The 14,666-nt window shown below is 33.2% G+C and overlaps 1 protein-coding gene across 3 annotated transcripts in view; it reads right to left on the bottom strand.

Moving 5' to 3' along the window:
* Ap3b1 (adaptor related protein complex 3 subunit beta 1) overlaps positions 1 to 14,666 on the bottom strand; it is a 288,476-nt gene that overhangs the window by 208,872 nt on the left and 64,938 nt on the right. For 2 of the 3 annotated variants that reach the window (XR_015447378.1, XM_087201161.1), the window contains exons 4-6: positions 5,906 to 6,001; positions 5,172 to 5,332; positions 3,250 to 3,316 (exon numbers count right to left, since the gene is read on the bottom strand). Coding sequence is in view for 2 of the 3 variants with exons in the window: in XM_087201161.1 (XP_087057287.1) it covers positions 3,250 to 3,316; positions 5,172 to 5,332; positions 5,906 to 6,001 (324 nt within the window). In the remaining variant the exon portion in view is untranslated. Of the gene's footprint in view, positions 1 to 3,249; positions 3,317 to 5,171; positions 5,333 to 5,853; positions 6,002 to 14,666 lie in introns of all 3 variants that reach the window. The other variant, XM_087201162.1, reaches the window with a different exon arrangement.

Here is a 14,666-nt window from a genome sequence, read left to right as displayed (position 1 = left end):
CTAACTTTAAAATACCTTACAAAACTATTTTATTTCAAAAATAAAAGCATCAGGGCCAGCATATTACTAAGTGCAAACACAGCACAAGCTTCCTTTAAACTGAAACAAGGCAACAATGCTCATCACCTCCACTACTATGAAATGCTGCACTGATGGTATCTGCCAGGATAATTACACAAGAGAAGCTAGAGTCCTAGGAAATGGAGGTAAAACTATCTCAATTTGTAGATAACAGTCATCCTATTAAAAAAAAATGAGAATGAGTAAGAAAAGTAAGTCAAATAATAAAATAAAAGCTACACATTTTGAAACCAAAACTGATGAAAGCTTAGTACACATAGCTACTTAGGGGCTAAATGGTAGACTCTCAGACAAATTCAACTGTAATTCTTTTTTTTTTTAATTCATCAAGTTTATTGTTACATTTTAAGGCATACAATATGATGACATTCATCATTGGGAATTTGTACCTTTACATGATATATCTTGGTTCTTTAACTGTAATTCTTAAGGCTACAGTTTTTATCTGTGACAAAATATGTTCTGTTGGAAAGACACACACACACACCACAGAGGTTACACACCTCAGCCATCCAACAAATCCCTTGTTGTCTATGGAGGAGAAATAAGAGGAAACTACATTAAAAGGAGGGTTCCATTTCTTATAGGTCTTACTAGTCTCCACAGTACTTAGCAAATGTCCTATAGACAAAAAGAAACTCAGTATTTTTTTTAAAGAGTAAGAAGAATTTATTGAGAGAAAGAGAGCTTTTATCTAAGAGAGATAGAAGGGCAACTGGAAAGTAGGTTGCCCCAAAACTCAGTATTTTTAAAATTACTATAACCAAGTACATCGCAGTATCCATAATATGGCTTAATATCCAGGTCTTAGAAGTAGATAGAATGCCTGTCATATATAGAAGACAAAAGGATCAAGTTTTGTTTTTTCTTTTTTTCCTCATTTATTAAGTTAATTGAATTATAAAAAAATACAATAAAGATTTCTGCTATACTCTAGACTAAAGGAAAGTTACACATATTTACATATGTGTAAATACCGAATCGTTTCTCTAATGTGAGAAACTGAAAGTGTAATTAAGGATATACATGGATGAAATGGCCTAATAACAGATTTCTCAGATTGTGTTTCCATCACGTGTCATATGACTGTATTGAAATTTAAATTAGGAAGAAGCTTGGCTTATGTGGAGTCTGCTAGCTAACTGGACGTTTGTCCAGACCACTATTTGTTCAATGTTGGTTTTGGGAATCTTTCTGAAAAAAATCACATCCTCTGGTGTCTTGTTGGTGCTTGAGATGCTTTTTTAAGTTATATGGAAAAATGTTTAAGTGCTTTTCAGTTTTGTTTTGGTTGAGCTGTACTGTATTTGAATATTATTGTAGTTTTTTTTCCCTCACATTGTTCTTCTTTGAATGGTTTTAATTTTTGTATGTGTGTTTGATAATAAAGTTATTTTAAAAACAAAGAAAAAAAGAAAAGTTGTTGGGCCTAGAAATGAAACTCTAAGTATAAACTCCCTGTGATGGATGGAGGGAGTAGGAAGAGAGCAAACAGAATTAAGATGTATAATGTACATATACCTACTCCACACAATGATGTAATTATTAGGTACTAGAAACATGTACTAATAAAAATAAAAATTAAAAAAGAAAAAATACAGTACTATCAAAAACTAAAAATTATTAAAGGATTTTAAATGGTCGCTAAAATATTCACTTCATGCCCAAAAAAGTACTAAAGGAGGAATGAGAAACAAAAAATACACAAGACATAGAAAAGTAAGAAAAATGGCAGGTGAAAATCCAAGTATCTAATAGTAAGTGTGGATGAATTACACAATCCAGTCAAAAGGCACACATTGTCAGACTGTACTAAAAGACAAGAGGCAACAATCCACAGGAGGCACAGAATAAATAAAAATTACAAACAGGTTGAATGTCAATATAGTTTAAACAGCAATCTTGAAAAAGCTAGAATGGCTGTGCTTATGTCAGACAAAAGAGACTTTAAAACAAGTTTTACTAGAGATAAAGAACATTTTATAATAAGAAAAATTTATAAATATATATGCAACAACATCAGAGCTCCTACACATATGAAGCAAACACTGGTAGAATTGAACAGACTTCAATATCCCACTTTCAATAATGGGTAGACTCATTAGATATAACATCAACATAGAAATAGCAGATTTGAACAACTCTATAAAAAAAAATTAAACCTAAGAAACATCTCTGAACACTACCCAGCAAAAGCAAATTATACATTCTTCCCAGTTGAACACTGAACATTCTCCATATGCTAACCCACAAAACAATAGCTAGACAGGGCCATATATTACTATCTTACATGGCTGCTGCACATAGATATCACATTATTTCCAGGTGATAGCATCCTAAAATAAGCTGGAATCCTTTTCCTCAGTAGTTTCAAGTCATAAAGTGGGCACAGAAGCTCCACTAGACCCTCCAGTGGCCTGTTCCCAGACCCTACAGGTCAGTTCTATTCTTAGATCTTGCTCTCATTCACTACATACAAAAAATATGGGTAGAAACAGGAGGAGGGTACATTCCCAAAGGATTACTCTTTTTAATCAGAAAGATAATTCCTAGGAGCCAATAAAACAAACTTGTACTGATGAAAATGATTTCATAATTTTGAAAACATTTTTAATATAACACATCCCTCTAATTTTTCAATATCTCTCTAATACTTCTTAATTATTTGTTCCCAGGTGATTCAGCCTTTAAAAAGCCTAATATATCATGGCTTGAAATGAAAACCTAGCCAAGCATGGTGGCATGTGCCTGTAACCCCAGTACTCAAGAGGCTGTAGCAGGAGGAGTGCCATGAGTCTGAGGCCAGCCTGGACTACACAGTGAAACAGAAAACCAAAACAACAAATAAACAAAAGAAATGAAAACTTAAACTTTAAAAGCAGTTCATAATTTAGCCACAGATTAAACAAAAAGATTTTCCTCCCATCTTGCTCTTCATCAAAGTCTGATAATGAAATATGTAACAACCCAAAATTCCAACTGCAGATACTTCTCATTACATGGAAAGTTTTATTCTTTAAATATTTAAAAAATAGGCATAAGTTCCATTAATATTCATACCATTTTGAAATCAACCAAAATAATTATATCACCTATACAATAGCAAATGATACTACGTAAATAAAGAACAATTTTACTGTACTTTAATGACATAACAATATCACTTACTGTGCTTTTATCTCTCAAAAGTTTTTCAATTACTTCAATTAACATTTCCTTCTGTTCTGGATCAAGGCTAAAATATAAAAAAAGTCACATTAATTTTTTCCCTTTAATTCTAGCTTTTTTTTTGGTACTGAGGATCGAACTCAGGTCCTTGAGCTTGCAAGGCAGGCGGCAGAACCACTGAGCTAAATCCCCAGCCCCTTTAATTCTAGCTTTAAGTAATGCCCATCATTTATGGATGCTGAAAAATTTTAAAAGTGAGGGGGAGAAAGAATGCTTTCAAGATAGAGACAAAACCAAATTTAAAGTAAAATGGGATGGTTTTTCTCAGAAATGTGTCCTAATCTTTTGCTCTACAGTTGCTCACATGAACTAAACTTTGCCATTAAGAAAGTATTTAAAGAACAAGTTCACTTCTTTAAAAAGTTGGAAAAGTTCAAGAAAGTAAATGCAAGTAGATAAACTACAAATTTCTTTTTCAACTCGGGGGGGGGGGATCAGATAGCAAATATTTTTGACAAAAATACAAAATTACCAAAAGCAAATTTAGAATTTACAAAAAATTAAATTTAGATTTACAAATAAGAATTTTGTAACACACTAGTTCACTAATGCAGACATCCATTATAAAACCTGCCATATAAAACCTATAAAAAATAAGCAGTAAAAGGTTAAAACATTTGATACACAAAACTAACAGGTGGTACTGCACTACTAAGAGTGCAAGCTCAAGGCAGGGAAAACGAGGAGTTGAGACTGAAAACTAAACTGGAGCCTGATGACAGATGCACTTTTAAACTATTACAGTTTAATAAGCTTGGATCTTATCCCGCATTTATTAAAAGAAAATATAATGAATGAGAAGCATAAAATTTTCCCTGAAGTTAACCTAAGAATATGAGTTTGGACGTTTTACAAACATTACGCAAGCTTGTTATTAACCACTGTTAATTATCTGAACATTCAAACATCTAAACCTTTCTAATTCTTTCAAACTTTAGTTCAAATTCCTTTTTCCAAGCTAAGTCCTCTCTTTCCATTTTATTTACATTTTTACTTTCTGGTATACTTATAATATGATGGCTCCTCACCTATCAAGACATCATTAATGGGCCTTTGTAAATACATACATAGCATGTGTTGTTTATACAATTACAGAGTGCTTTTAATTATTTGGCATATGGTTAACTTCCTTCTTCTACTTTGTGATATGTTATTCAGAAGTAAGTAACCCATCCTCCAATTTTATAAATCTAATGCATACAGAACAACAATATGAATATTACACCAAACACACAGTCTCAAAGAAGCTTGTAAAATAAATGGTTTCAGAAAATAATACTGAACTGTGGTAGATAACTTTATTTAAACAATGTTTTCCACAGAGATCAAGGCACTGTATGGCATTTGTTAAAATCTCATACAAATATAGGGTGTTACTATATTGAAAAAAATCACTTTTTAAAACATATTTAATAAAACAGCTCTGCAAAATAATCAGACTTCAAGAAAGGAGCAGCAAGAACAAAGATGGAAGAAAAAAAAAGAAAGGTAAGTGAACTGTAAGAATGATACACTTAACATTTTACTCTACAATAAAGGGGGGAAAATCTCAATTTTCTTCTAAGACACTCATGTCTACATGAGACAGACTACAAATGAGAATTCAAATTCTGATTAAAGTTACAAAAATCTGTAAGTCATCATAGGCCCTAATAGGCTTACAAATAAAAACCTTTGGGGGTCTCTAAAACCAAATCAAAATAAAAGATGTAAAAGAGTGTATGTAGGAGAAAAAACAGACGCTGAATTTACTTAGAATAAGGACAAATTAGTCATAAGAGCTAATAAAATAAGCCTCTACTATGGTCTGTAACATTCCGTGTTACATTACAGGTCTTCAACATTATTAACAGCACACCTACCTGTACAGTTTCTGTATTGCATGAGCTGCATTCTTCCTGACATATGGTGATAAGTCAGCAGATGCTTCCTTTATAGCGAGCATCATGATAGGCACAATTATTGGCACTCTAATACTTGAGAGAACTCTCAAAGCACTTGCACGAATTAATTGGTTTGGGTCCTGAAAATAGTACAAAAACATTCATCAAAATTGCAAGTTTACAATGTTTCAAAGACATCTATAAGTGCATATAGTGTATAACAACAATAGCATAAGAAAGCTTCTTAATTTAAAATTAATAAACAGCATGTGGAAATGGGAAAAGAAAAAAAGAAGTAAATGTTTATTTCTCACAGGAAAATTAATGGTCAAAATTCTACTTGATAGTTTATTACTAAATGGGCTACGTTTTTAGTGTTTCATAATAAAATGCTACATGTCATAAAAGTTATCTTTAAAATATTTTGTCTTCTCTGCACATTTTCAACAACTGTGTAATGATACACAGTTCTTTAGTGTAAGATTAATAATTTTACTAGACATAAAGAAACACAAAACTGCAACTTATTTGGTAAGGTTCCACTTGGTTGTATAAATTATTTTCTGAGGGTACTGAATAGGCACTATGGGAGGTCTTTTAACTTTCAATACACTACTGGGCTATTTAGTGGATTATTACTCCACTTCTTTAAATGACACACCTTCGACTGTGCAGACACTGTGTAGCTATTGCCTGCATACTCCATCATTTACCTTCAGGGCTCGCTGAAAAGTGCTTATGGACAGGAGTGCCAGATCCTGCTGTTCCTCAGCATAGCGGACCAGGTAAACATATACCAACTTCTTGATCTGTTTAAAAAAAAAAATTTACTCCTAGCCAGAGTCAAAACTTAAACTCAGTACTTTCTATACAAAAATCCATTCTCAATTTTCCTCAGGTAAACAACTGAACCTGGTCACAGCTTAGATTTTCAAATAAAAATAATATTTTCTGGGATAATGAGCAGCAACAGAAAAATCTTGTGAATTAAGCATTTTAATAATCCAATCCATCACATCAACATCCTACTAAGTTTAATCCCTTCCTTTCAAAGGAAATTTTTTTAAGATCCCTGAGTAAAACTCATACAGGAGTTTTAAAATATTAGCTGGTTTGCAGAAATATTTCAAAATCAAAGATACAAATAAGAGAAAAAACATAGGCCCTGTCCAGTAAATTTTGAGTATAGGAGTTTATGTTTCCTCATCTATCAACAGGTGCTCGAGCCCTAGGTCTTTTCACAGTAATAATCACAGTCAATACACTACATGGTATCTTTGGCTCAGTAAGAATACTATGTGACAGGCCGGGAATTTCGCTCAGTGGTTTCGCCGCCTGCTGTGCAAGCGCAAGGACCCAAGTTCGATCCCTGGTACAAAAAAAAAAAAGACTACTATGTGACAATAACATCAATTTAATGTAATAAAATTTCCAAGACTGGACATGTGTTCTGAAAATACATTTTTAAGAGCAATTTAATCACAAAGTTTGAAAACAAAATCATGAACAGAAAAAAAAACAAAAATCTGAGTTGAAATTGATGAATTGCTTCCTTCTAGTGCTGCTCATAGTATGTATCTTCAAACATCCTCAGAAACCATTGCCTGGTAACTTTCCTTATATATCAGCACAGTACATGCCTAAAGTTTACGGAATATTCAAAGAACACAAGAAATGAGGAGAGATAGCTGGAATTGATGAAGGAAAGGAAAAATAGTGTCATACTAACAAATCTGGACTGCTTTAAAGAAACCATAATGGTCTTCCATCTTTTACACCCAAGTTACTCATTTTTCTTTTTCTCTATGTGTTAAACACCCACTCTATACCCCAGGCCCCAATTTTTCTTGATACAACATAGTAGTTCCTTCACCCTTCTTAAATTCATCCTAATTTCTCATTTTCTCGGTGTTCTTTCAGTATGGCACTCCAAACCACAACTGAGCCAAACAAACTAGTTAAGACCTTATTCCAGATGAGGTGCTTCCACTGAAGCAACAAATTCTTGATTGATTAAAATGATACAACTTTTTCAAATGTACTGTTCATTAAATCATTTGAGTTAACTACTCTTCTGGGATTTTTTTAAATTTCTCTTAAGTGAAAGGCAAAATTGTACCTTCATCTACAGAAATTTTTAGCATCTGAGATTCAACCATTCAATGACGCCTTATAAAGATAATTGCAGACTTAATTTTATCTCCAACTCATTTTTCCACTATTCATAATTTCATAAACAGAAGTAAAAACCTAATGAGCACACCTTCTATGTCCTCATAATTATTAATAAACATGCTAAACACAACCAATTTAAGTTCATAATAATCCAATCATTTATATTATACGGACATGGTTGCAGGTGAAACTAATTGAAAGAGAGCAGAGGGGAGAGGGGAAGGAGAAGAGCGTGAAAGGAGGAGGAGGAGGGAGGGGAGGGGAGGGGGAGGAGAGAAGAAAGGAAAGGGGAGGAGGGGCAGATGTGTTTGAGAGAAGGAATTTCCAATTAGACTTTAGTGTTGAATAGTTCCATGACATCTTAAAGGCAAAATCTAAAGTCCTTAACCCAGTACTTGAATGTATTTTATAATCTGTCCCAAACTTCCTTTCTAGTCAAACAGAAACAAGCTCCAAAGTATAGCTTGTACTTTTTGTCTCAAATTCCCCACAGGTTATTCCCATAAGGTATCCCTTTCACTTAAACTCCACTTACCAAAATCTTCTATAAGAGCAAAAATTAAATAAATGCCATGTAATATATGAGCAGTAAAATAAATTAGAAAATAATCCATGTAGCATCATATTATGCAACTACCATAAGAATAAAGTACATCCATATTTGACACTGAAAATATGTCCCCATAAAAATATTTTAAAGCGTAAGATAGTATCTATTGTTTGATTTCATTTGTGTATTTAAAAAAAAAAAAAAAAAAGAGGGCCAGGGATTTAGCTCAGTGGTTCCACTGCCTGCCTCACAAGCACAAAGTCCCAAGTTCATTTCTGGTACAAAAAAAAAAGATGGACACATACTAGTATATATTATCCAGTCTAACATACACTACAGGTTATAAGATGTACCATTACTAAAAGATGAGGGCCATAAAACAAAGAACAACAAAAGCCCTACCAATAGTTGTTAAACCCCAACTGCAGAAACTTTAAAATGAAACAACTTTCTTAGAATGGACATAATACAGTAATAACAGCAAATACTGTTATTCTTGTTTCATAGATGAGGTAACAGAAACACAGAGAGGTTAAGTAACCTGACCATGGGGGCTGGGGATTTAGCTCAGTGGTGCCACCACCTGCCTCGCAAACACAGGGTCCCGAGTTCAAACCCCGGTACCAAAAAAAAGTAACTTGACCAAGATCCCATCTGTGAAATGAAAGCCAAGATTCAAATCAAGCAGGCATAAAAGCAGAGACATCTTTGTAGTAAAATGTTAAAGGGACCACCTCTGGGTTATATAACCAGTAACTTAATACTCTTAATACTTTTCTAACTTACTTAATTTTTATAAGGAATATTAATTTGGTGATCAGATAAAACAATAAAGGTATTTTCACTCAAGGGTGAATCTCATCTTTCCAGATGTTCTCTAACAAAAATAGTATTTTCTCCAATTTTAATACCATTTTAAACTTCTTCATTTAAAAAACTTTTGAACTGATAATATTTTTTAAGTTTTCACATTCCTAGGAAAACAACAGCTTTTTCTGTACCTTTGGAAACACATAAGTACCATAACTGATTTAAACCTGTTCAAGGAATTAACAAAAACTCACCTGGATGAACAAGCTTTTTTAAATCAGTCAACCTGTGCCGGCCCCCTAGCCTGAGGAAGTTATTTAGTTAGGGACAAACTCACTTCAGCAAACACAACTCTGAGTGCCAGTCAGTCAACGACAGTCTCACCAACAGCCCATGCATCTACAGGTGATCCTGATCCACTGAAAACCTGAGGTCTACCCTTCCCAAAAATCCACCATAGGATCAGCAACCTCTGTGCTCAGAGAAACTACCTCAAAACACAAGAGCTAACTCAGGTATGAATTGCATGTTCCACCATCCTTCAACATAACCTACAGAAAAGTTCCAAGATTAATCTACTGAAAGCCCTGAAATAGCCTTCACCTATACTTTTCAACTGCTAACACTACAATTATCAAATTCAGAAAATTTAACAGCAATACAATCTTATTATCTAATAAATCCATATGTAAATCTACTAATAATATCCTGCAATACAATCTTTTTATCTAATAAATCCATATTTAAATTCACCAATAATATCCTACTTTTATAGCATTTTTTTTCCTGATTCAGGATCCCAAATTATATTTAAACTTTCATATCTTGTTAGTCTTCTTTAATCCAAAGAAGTGCCTAAGGCTTTTTTCATTTCGTTTTCCTAAAAGCAACTTTGTCATTCTGGCCAGTATTAAAATTAATTAGAAAATATAGAATATGAAAAAAACTTTGCTTGGGTCACCTTTTGTTTTTCACCTCAATTCGTTTTAACTCCCCAGGTAGAATTTATTGAGCACGTGAAATAGTTTTATACTATTATTGCTCATTTAATTCTCACATCTACTCTAAGTACAATTATCATCTCCATTCAGAAAAGAGGAAAGCGAGGCACAGAAGTTTATGTAGTTTGCCCAAGGTCACAGAGTTAGCAAGTGACAGAATCAGGATGCAACCTAGGAAGACAAGGAAACATTCCCAACCACATGTGTGGCCAACGAGGACAGTCCTCAGATCTTTCATTTCTATTATCAATGCTTTCCATCTAAATTCACAGTCAGACTCTGCAAACATTTTTGTATTAAAATCAGTGCTCTCAAACTTCAGAATTTGCATAATCCAAAAATAAACATATGTATGAAAAACCGTTCCTTTAAATTATCATAAATGACCTTACCAAAAAAAAAGGCTTCCCAAATTAGGTTATATAGTTTATAAAAAGGAAACTGAATGTTCCAAACTATGCTCAATGTTCTAAATTATATTTAAGTAGAAATATAAATTTTTAAAATTCTTAAGATAGTTTTAAAAGAATTTCTCTTATTTGAGGATATATGACTATCTAGTAATCAGCGAAATCATACTTCAGCCCAATGGTAGACTGAAAAAAAATTAAGACTTTCCAACTAGATTACTACTACAATCTAACTTCCCACCAATAGTTATAAGTTGTTGAACAGTAATGTCTAAAAGGTCACCAATATACTTTGTGAAAGCAACAGGAATTGGGAAGATTGCCACCAAAGTCAAGCTTGTCTTAGTTTTTTTGTTTGTTTTAATAATCACTTAAGATCTTTCTCCTAACTATATTCATATCTTACTGTACAATTCTCTGGAAAATTTTAAAGAATGAGAGACCACCTTTTCCCGATCTTGCCATTTATTTCTCAGCAGCACCTTTATTTATCAAGCAACTGTACAGCTCATTTTAAAACTGTATTACAAGCTCCAGAATACATCTAGGAGTTTGTATTGGCAACACTGAAACATTTAGAGCCACAGCTGAGCTAGCAGACAGTGCTATAATTACTCACCATTGGAGAAGGATTTCTGTGACTGTTATGGCAAAAAGCATAATAATATTAAATCACAGAAGGTTGCAAAACACTAAATTTGTTCTAGTTCTGTCATAAGAATCAATCAATATTGACGACAAGAGGCCTATGCACTGACCGGCTGCTGGTGTGCAGAGAAAGCCTACTCTCCCTGATACCATTCTGTGACCAGAAATGGGAGTAGTTAAAGCTCCGTGACTACACTGCTCTCTGATCAGTTACTATCATTCAATGTTACAACACTCTTTGCTGTAAAGCTAATCATAGCAGAGCCCCAGCAGTCTGGAAGAACACAGGCAGATCTGTTTAATTAGTTTATCAATACTAGTACATCAAACTTCATGAGTTATTGACTAAACCTTTGATTATTTTTGTACTATAACCACTGATTACTTACTAGGTCACTTTTGGTATCATTTGACATCTAATGGCAGATGACGTACTACAGCTCACCTATGTCTCTAAGGCAACTGTGTCTCTAAGGTACTTGTAAAAATGAAATTTTGCACCTGATAGCAAGAAAACATCAATCAATTCCCTGATCACATATTTTAAGAAGAAAAGCTTATGTCAGTTTTCCCACAATATTAGAAGATAAGACATGCTTCCAAAAAAAGTATTTAAAGAACAATAAAGTCCAAAATAAATCTGATTAAAAAGTGAAAAAATGAATAGAAAAGTCCTATTAATGATAACTACCTGAGTAGTATAAAGTGCTCTGAATGAACAATAACTAGTACAGAATTTTCTGTTTACAAGAAGACTAAAAAAAGAGGAACTGGTGACTTTATCACCATTTTTCAAAACTTGGTCACTTCTACCAATACTTAAAATATTTAAAAATGTACACCAATACACTAGCAGATCCCACCAAAGGGATAGCTAATAGAGAAGAAAGAGGAGGAAGCAGAAAGAAGAGGAGGAAGCACCAAACAGAAAAGATGGTGCTGAAAGGGGAATGGTTTAAGATGGGTTCTTGGTCCAGGCCACCAGCTTCAGATTCCAAACACCACACACTTCATGAGTGACCTTCTTCAGGGAATGTAAACTCTCTGCCACTTTTCCTCACATGGAAAATACAGGTAATGACAGAACCAGCCTCATGGGGATATTCATGAGGCTAAGATAAGTTGATCTACCTAAGCACTAACACTCTATCTCAGAAAGCATTTTCACACATTAGCAATGTTATCATCACTGAGAGGCTCTTTCCTGTTAACACTAAGACCAGCTTCACTTAAATCAAACATTGACCTTTATTTCAGATATTTCTTTGACGAGATGCCATAAAACGTTGCATACACACACACACACACACACACACACACACACACTCACACACACATATTAGAAGCTCCGATGGTATGGCCAGGGCATCAAAGACAGAGCATGTTTAAAATGATCAACTGAGAATTATACTGGTTAACTAACACACAAATAGAGTTTAATAAGTATCTACTGGGCTGGGGATTTAGCTCAGTGGTGCCACCACCTGCCTCGCAAGCGCAAGGTCCCAGTTCAATCCCCGGTACCAAAAAAAAAAAAAAAAAAAAATTAATTAAAAATAAATAAATATCTACTAAGTAAATCATGAGTAAAATTGTATATACTATACAGATGCCTCCCATTAACTGGCATACTACAAAATAAACTATGCTTTCTCAAGTTATTTACGTTCAATATTGAATTAATTTAATCTACTTCATAAACAGGCAGCAAGGATAGGAATTTTTATTTGGGGTTTACTCAGGTTATTTTATATTCAGTTTATTATGGCTATTCAATTTGGTAGCAAACTATAGCTATCTGAACTTCCATATAATGTACTTACTATATAACAGAAAAGTGAACTGCACTTTAAAACATACTTAGAAGTGTGCTTAAAGTACATATCTTTAGAATTTGATAATATAAATTAGGTTAATAGATGATGGGAAAATAATTCATTTTATAAATGAAAATATTCTAGAAATTATATAACACATGCTCCACATTTACTTTTCCATATTTTAAATATGTAAATACAAGATTACATACCTAGTCAGAAACTAATAATCTATTCCTTGTCAGGGTTTTATTAGATATGTTAAAATAATAGCTAAGAGTCTACTTATCAGCCATGTCTTTTAATCAGAGTAATGTGTTATATAATTGAAGTGTGACCCAGCTGATCTTTCGCTGCTCAACTTAAAAGTTTCTATTGTCATCCTCAAGTCGGGTATTTTATTTACTCTATTTGCAATTTATTTTTTTTTCTATTTGCAATTTACCTAAGTAATCTTTTCACTAGAAAATGGCTTCATTTTTAAAAAGTAAAAATACTTAGGAACTGACTATAAAAATGCTAGTACAGTATTAGTTCACTCACTATATTCTAATTACAGTGCACTGTAAGATACTGCAAAATGACATAGAAGTTAGAAAGGAAAAGAATTTTCAGGAGTATTTTAAGTTATAAATTGAAATTTCTGTATGGAAAGTACGGAAAACTGAGACTAGTGTTTTCACTTGATCAATGACATGCTCATATGAATAATTCAGATATATTTTAGGAACTGAAAAACAGATTTTTATATCAAAGCTATAATTTTAAAATAATAATACCATCATACCCTAAATAGACATGCACACATAAAAACAATGTGTTTCATATACTGGACAACAGGCAGCACAGGAATGGACACTAGAGAGAAGGGAAAAAAATCAAAGTGAGCCCTACAATTGGTGAACCCTATAACTGGCTCAGATTACTACCTGGAAGTAGTTTCTAGGTCAATAGTGCAATAAGGACAAACCAAATGTATCTCAGAAGTCTTACTGTGCTGAAGAGACACAGATCAAAGTGCTTACTGGAATCTGCAGGAAAGAATAGGAGAGAGGGAGGAAGGGAGGGAGAGAAGAAACCAATCCCCTCCAACAGAGGGAAGGAAGGAGAAAGATGAAGGGAGATGAAAGAAGAGAGACAAGCCAAATAGCACAGTGTGCTCTGCAAAAGAGCACCATCAAACCTGAGGCTTGACCTACACGTGAGTGAGATGAAATTATCTAAAGCCAGAGGAAAACAACCATGGAGAGGAATAGGCAGAATAGATCCCAAAGACATGCTTCTCTTTGTTTCAACCAGTCATACAAAAGGTCTCATAAATACACAATAAAATAAAAATTCTAAGAAAAAGAATGCACTAATAGTGGAATTCAGCTAATACAGATCTACTTTAATAAAGCCCAGACACATGGTTTGAAAAAAAAATCAAATTATTACACATAACTGTGCACCAAAACAAAACCCAACTCAATTTAAAGAAATAAGATCCAGCAGATAGAACATAAAATTTATTTTCATAATGTTTGGGATGCAATGAAAATTTACTATGGATATTTTAAAGCAGTAAAATATGAATCATAACTACAAAAAATAGATGTATAGAAAAAAACTCAAAAATACAGAAGCCATAAAAATAATTACAATAGCTATAATAAATATTCTCCAAATATCCAAGGTAGAAAAACAAAAACAACTATGTTGAAGAGAGAAATGGAAGCTATGAAAATAACCCAATAAAAAAAAAAGAAAAGAACCCAACGATACATCTAGAGTATAAAAATATAATATAACATTAATACACTGGAAGGAATTAACACTTAAGACACTGCATAAGGAATCAGTGAACGTAAACCCATAGCAACAGAAATTATCAAAATTAACAAAAGAGAGAAGACTGGAAAAAGATGAATGTAGTATCAATCTCCTACAGAGTAATATCAAGTGATCTTGAACAGAATACAAAATGTGTACTTGAAGTGCCAGGAGAAAAGAAAGAAAACATATATATTTAGCAAATTTATAGCTGAGTATTTTTCCAGATTTTAAGAAAACTATAAACCCAC

This window comes from Heterocephalus glaber, unplaced genomic scaffold, assembly GCF_053883595.1.
Source record: "Heterocephalus glaber isolate CG9 unplaced genomic scaffold, H.glaber_assembly_v1.0 deba00001757, whole genome shotgun sequence".
Taxonomy (NCBI): domain Eukaryota; kingdom Metazoa; phylum Chordata; class Mammalia; order Rodentia; family Bathyergidae; genus Heterocephalus; species Heterocephalus glaber.
This window is presented reverse-complemented; position numbering and strand designations above follow the sequence as displayed.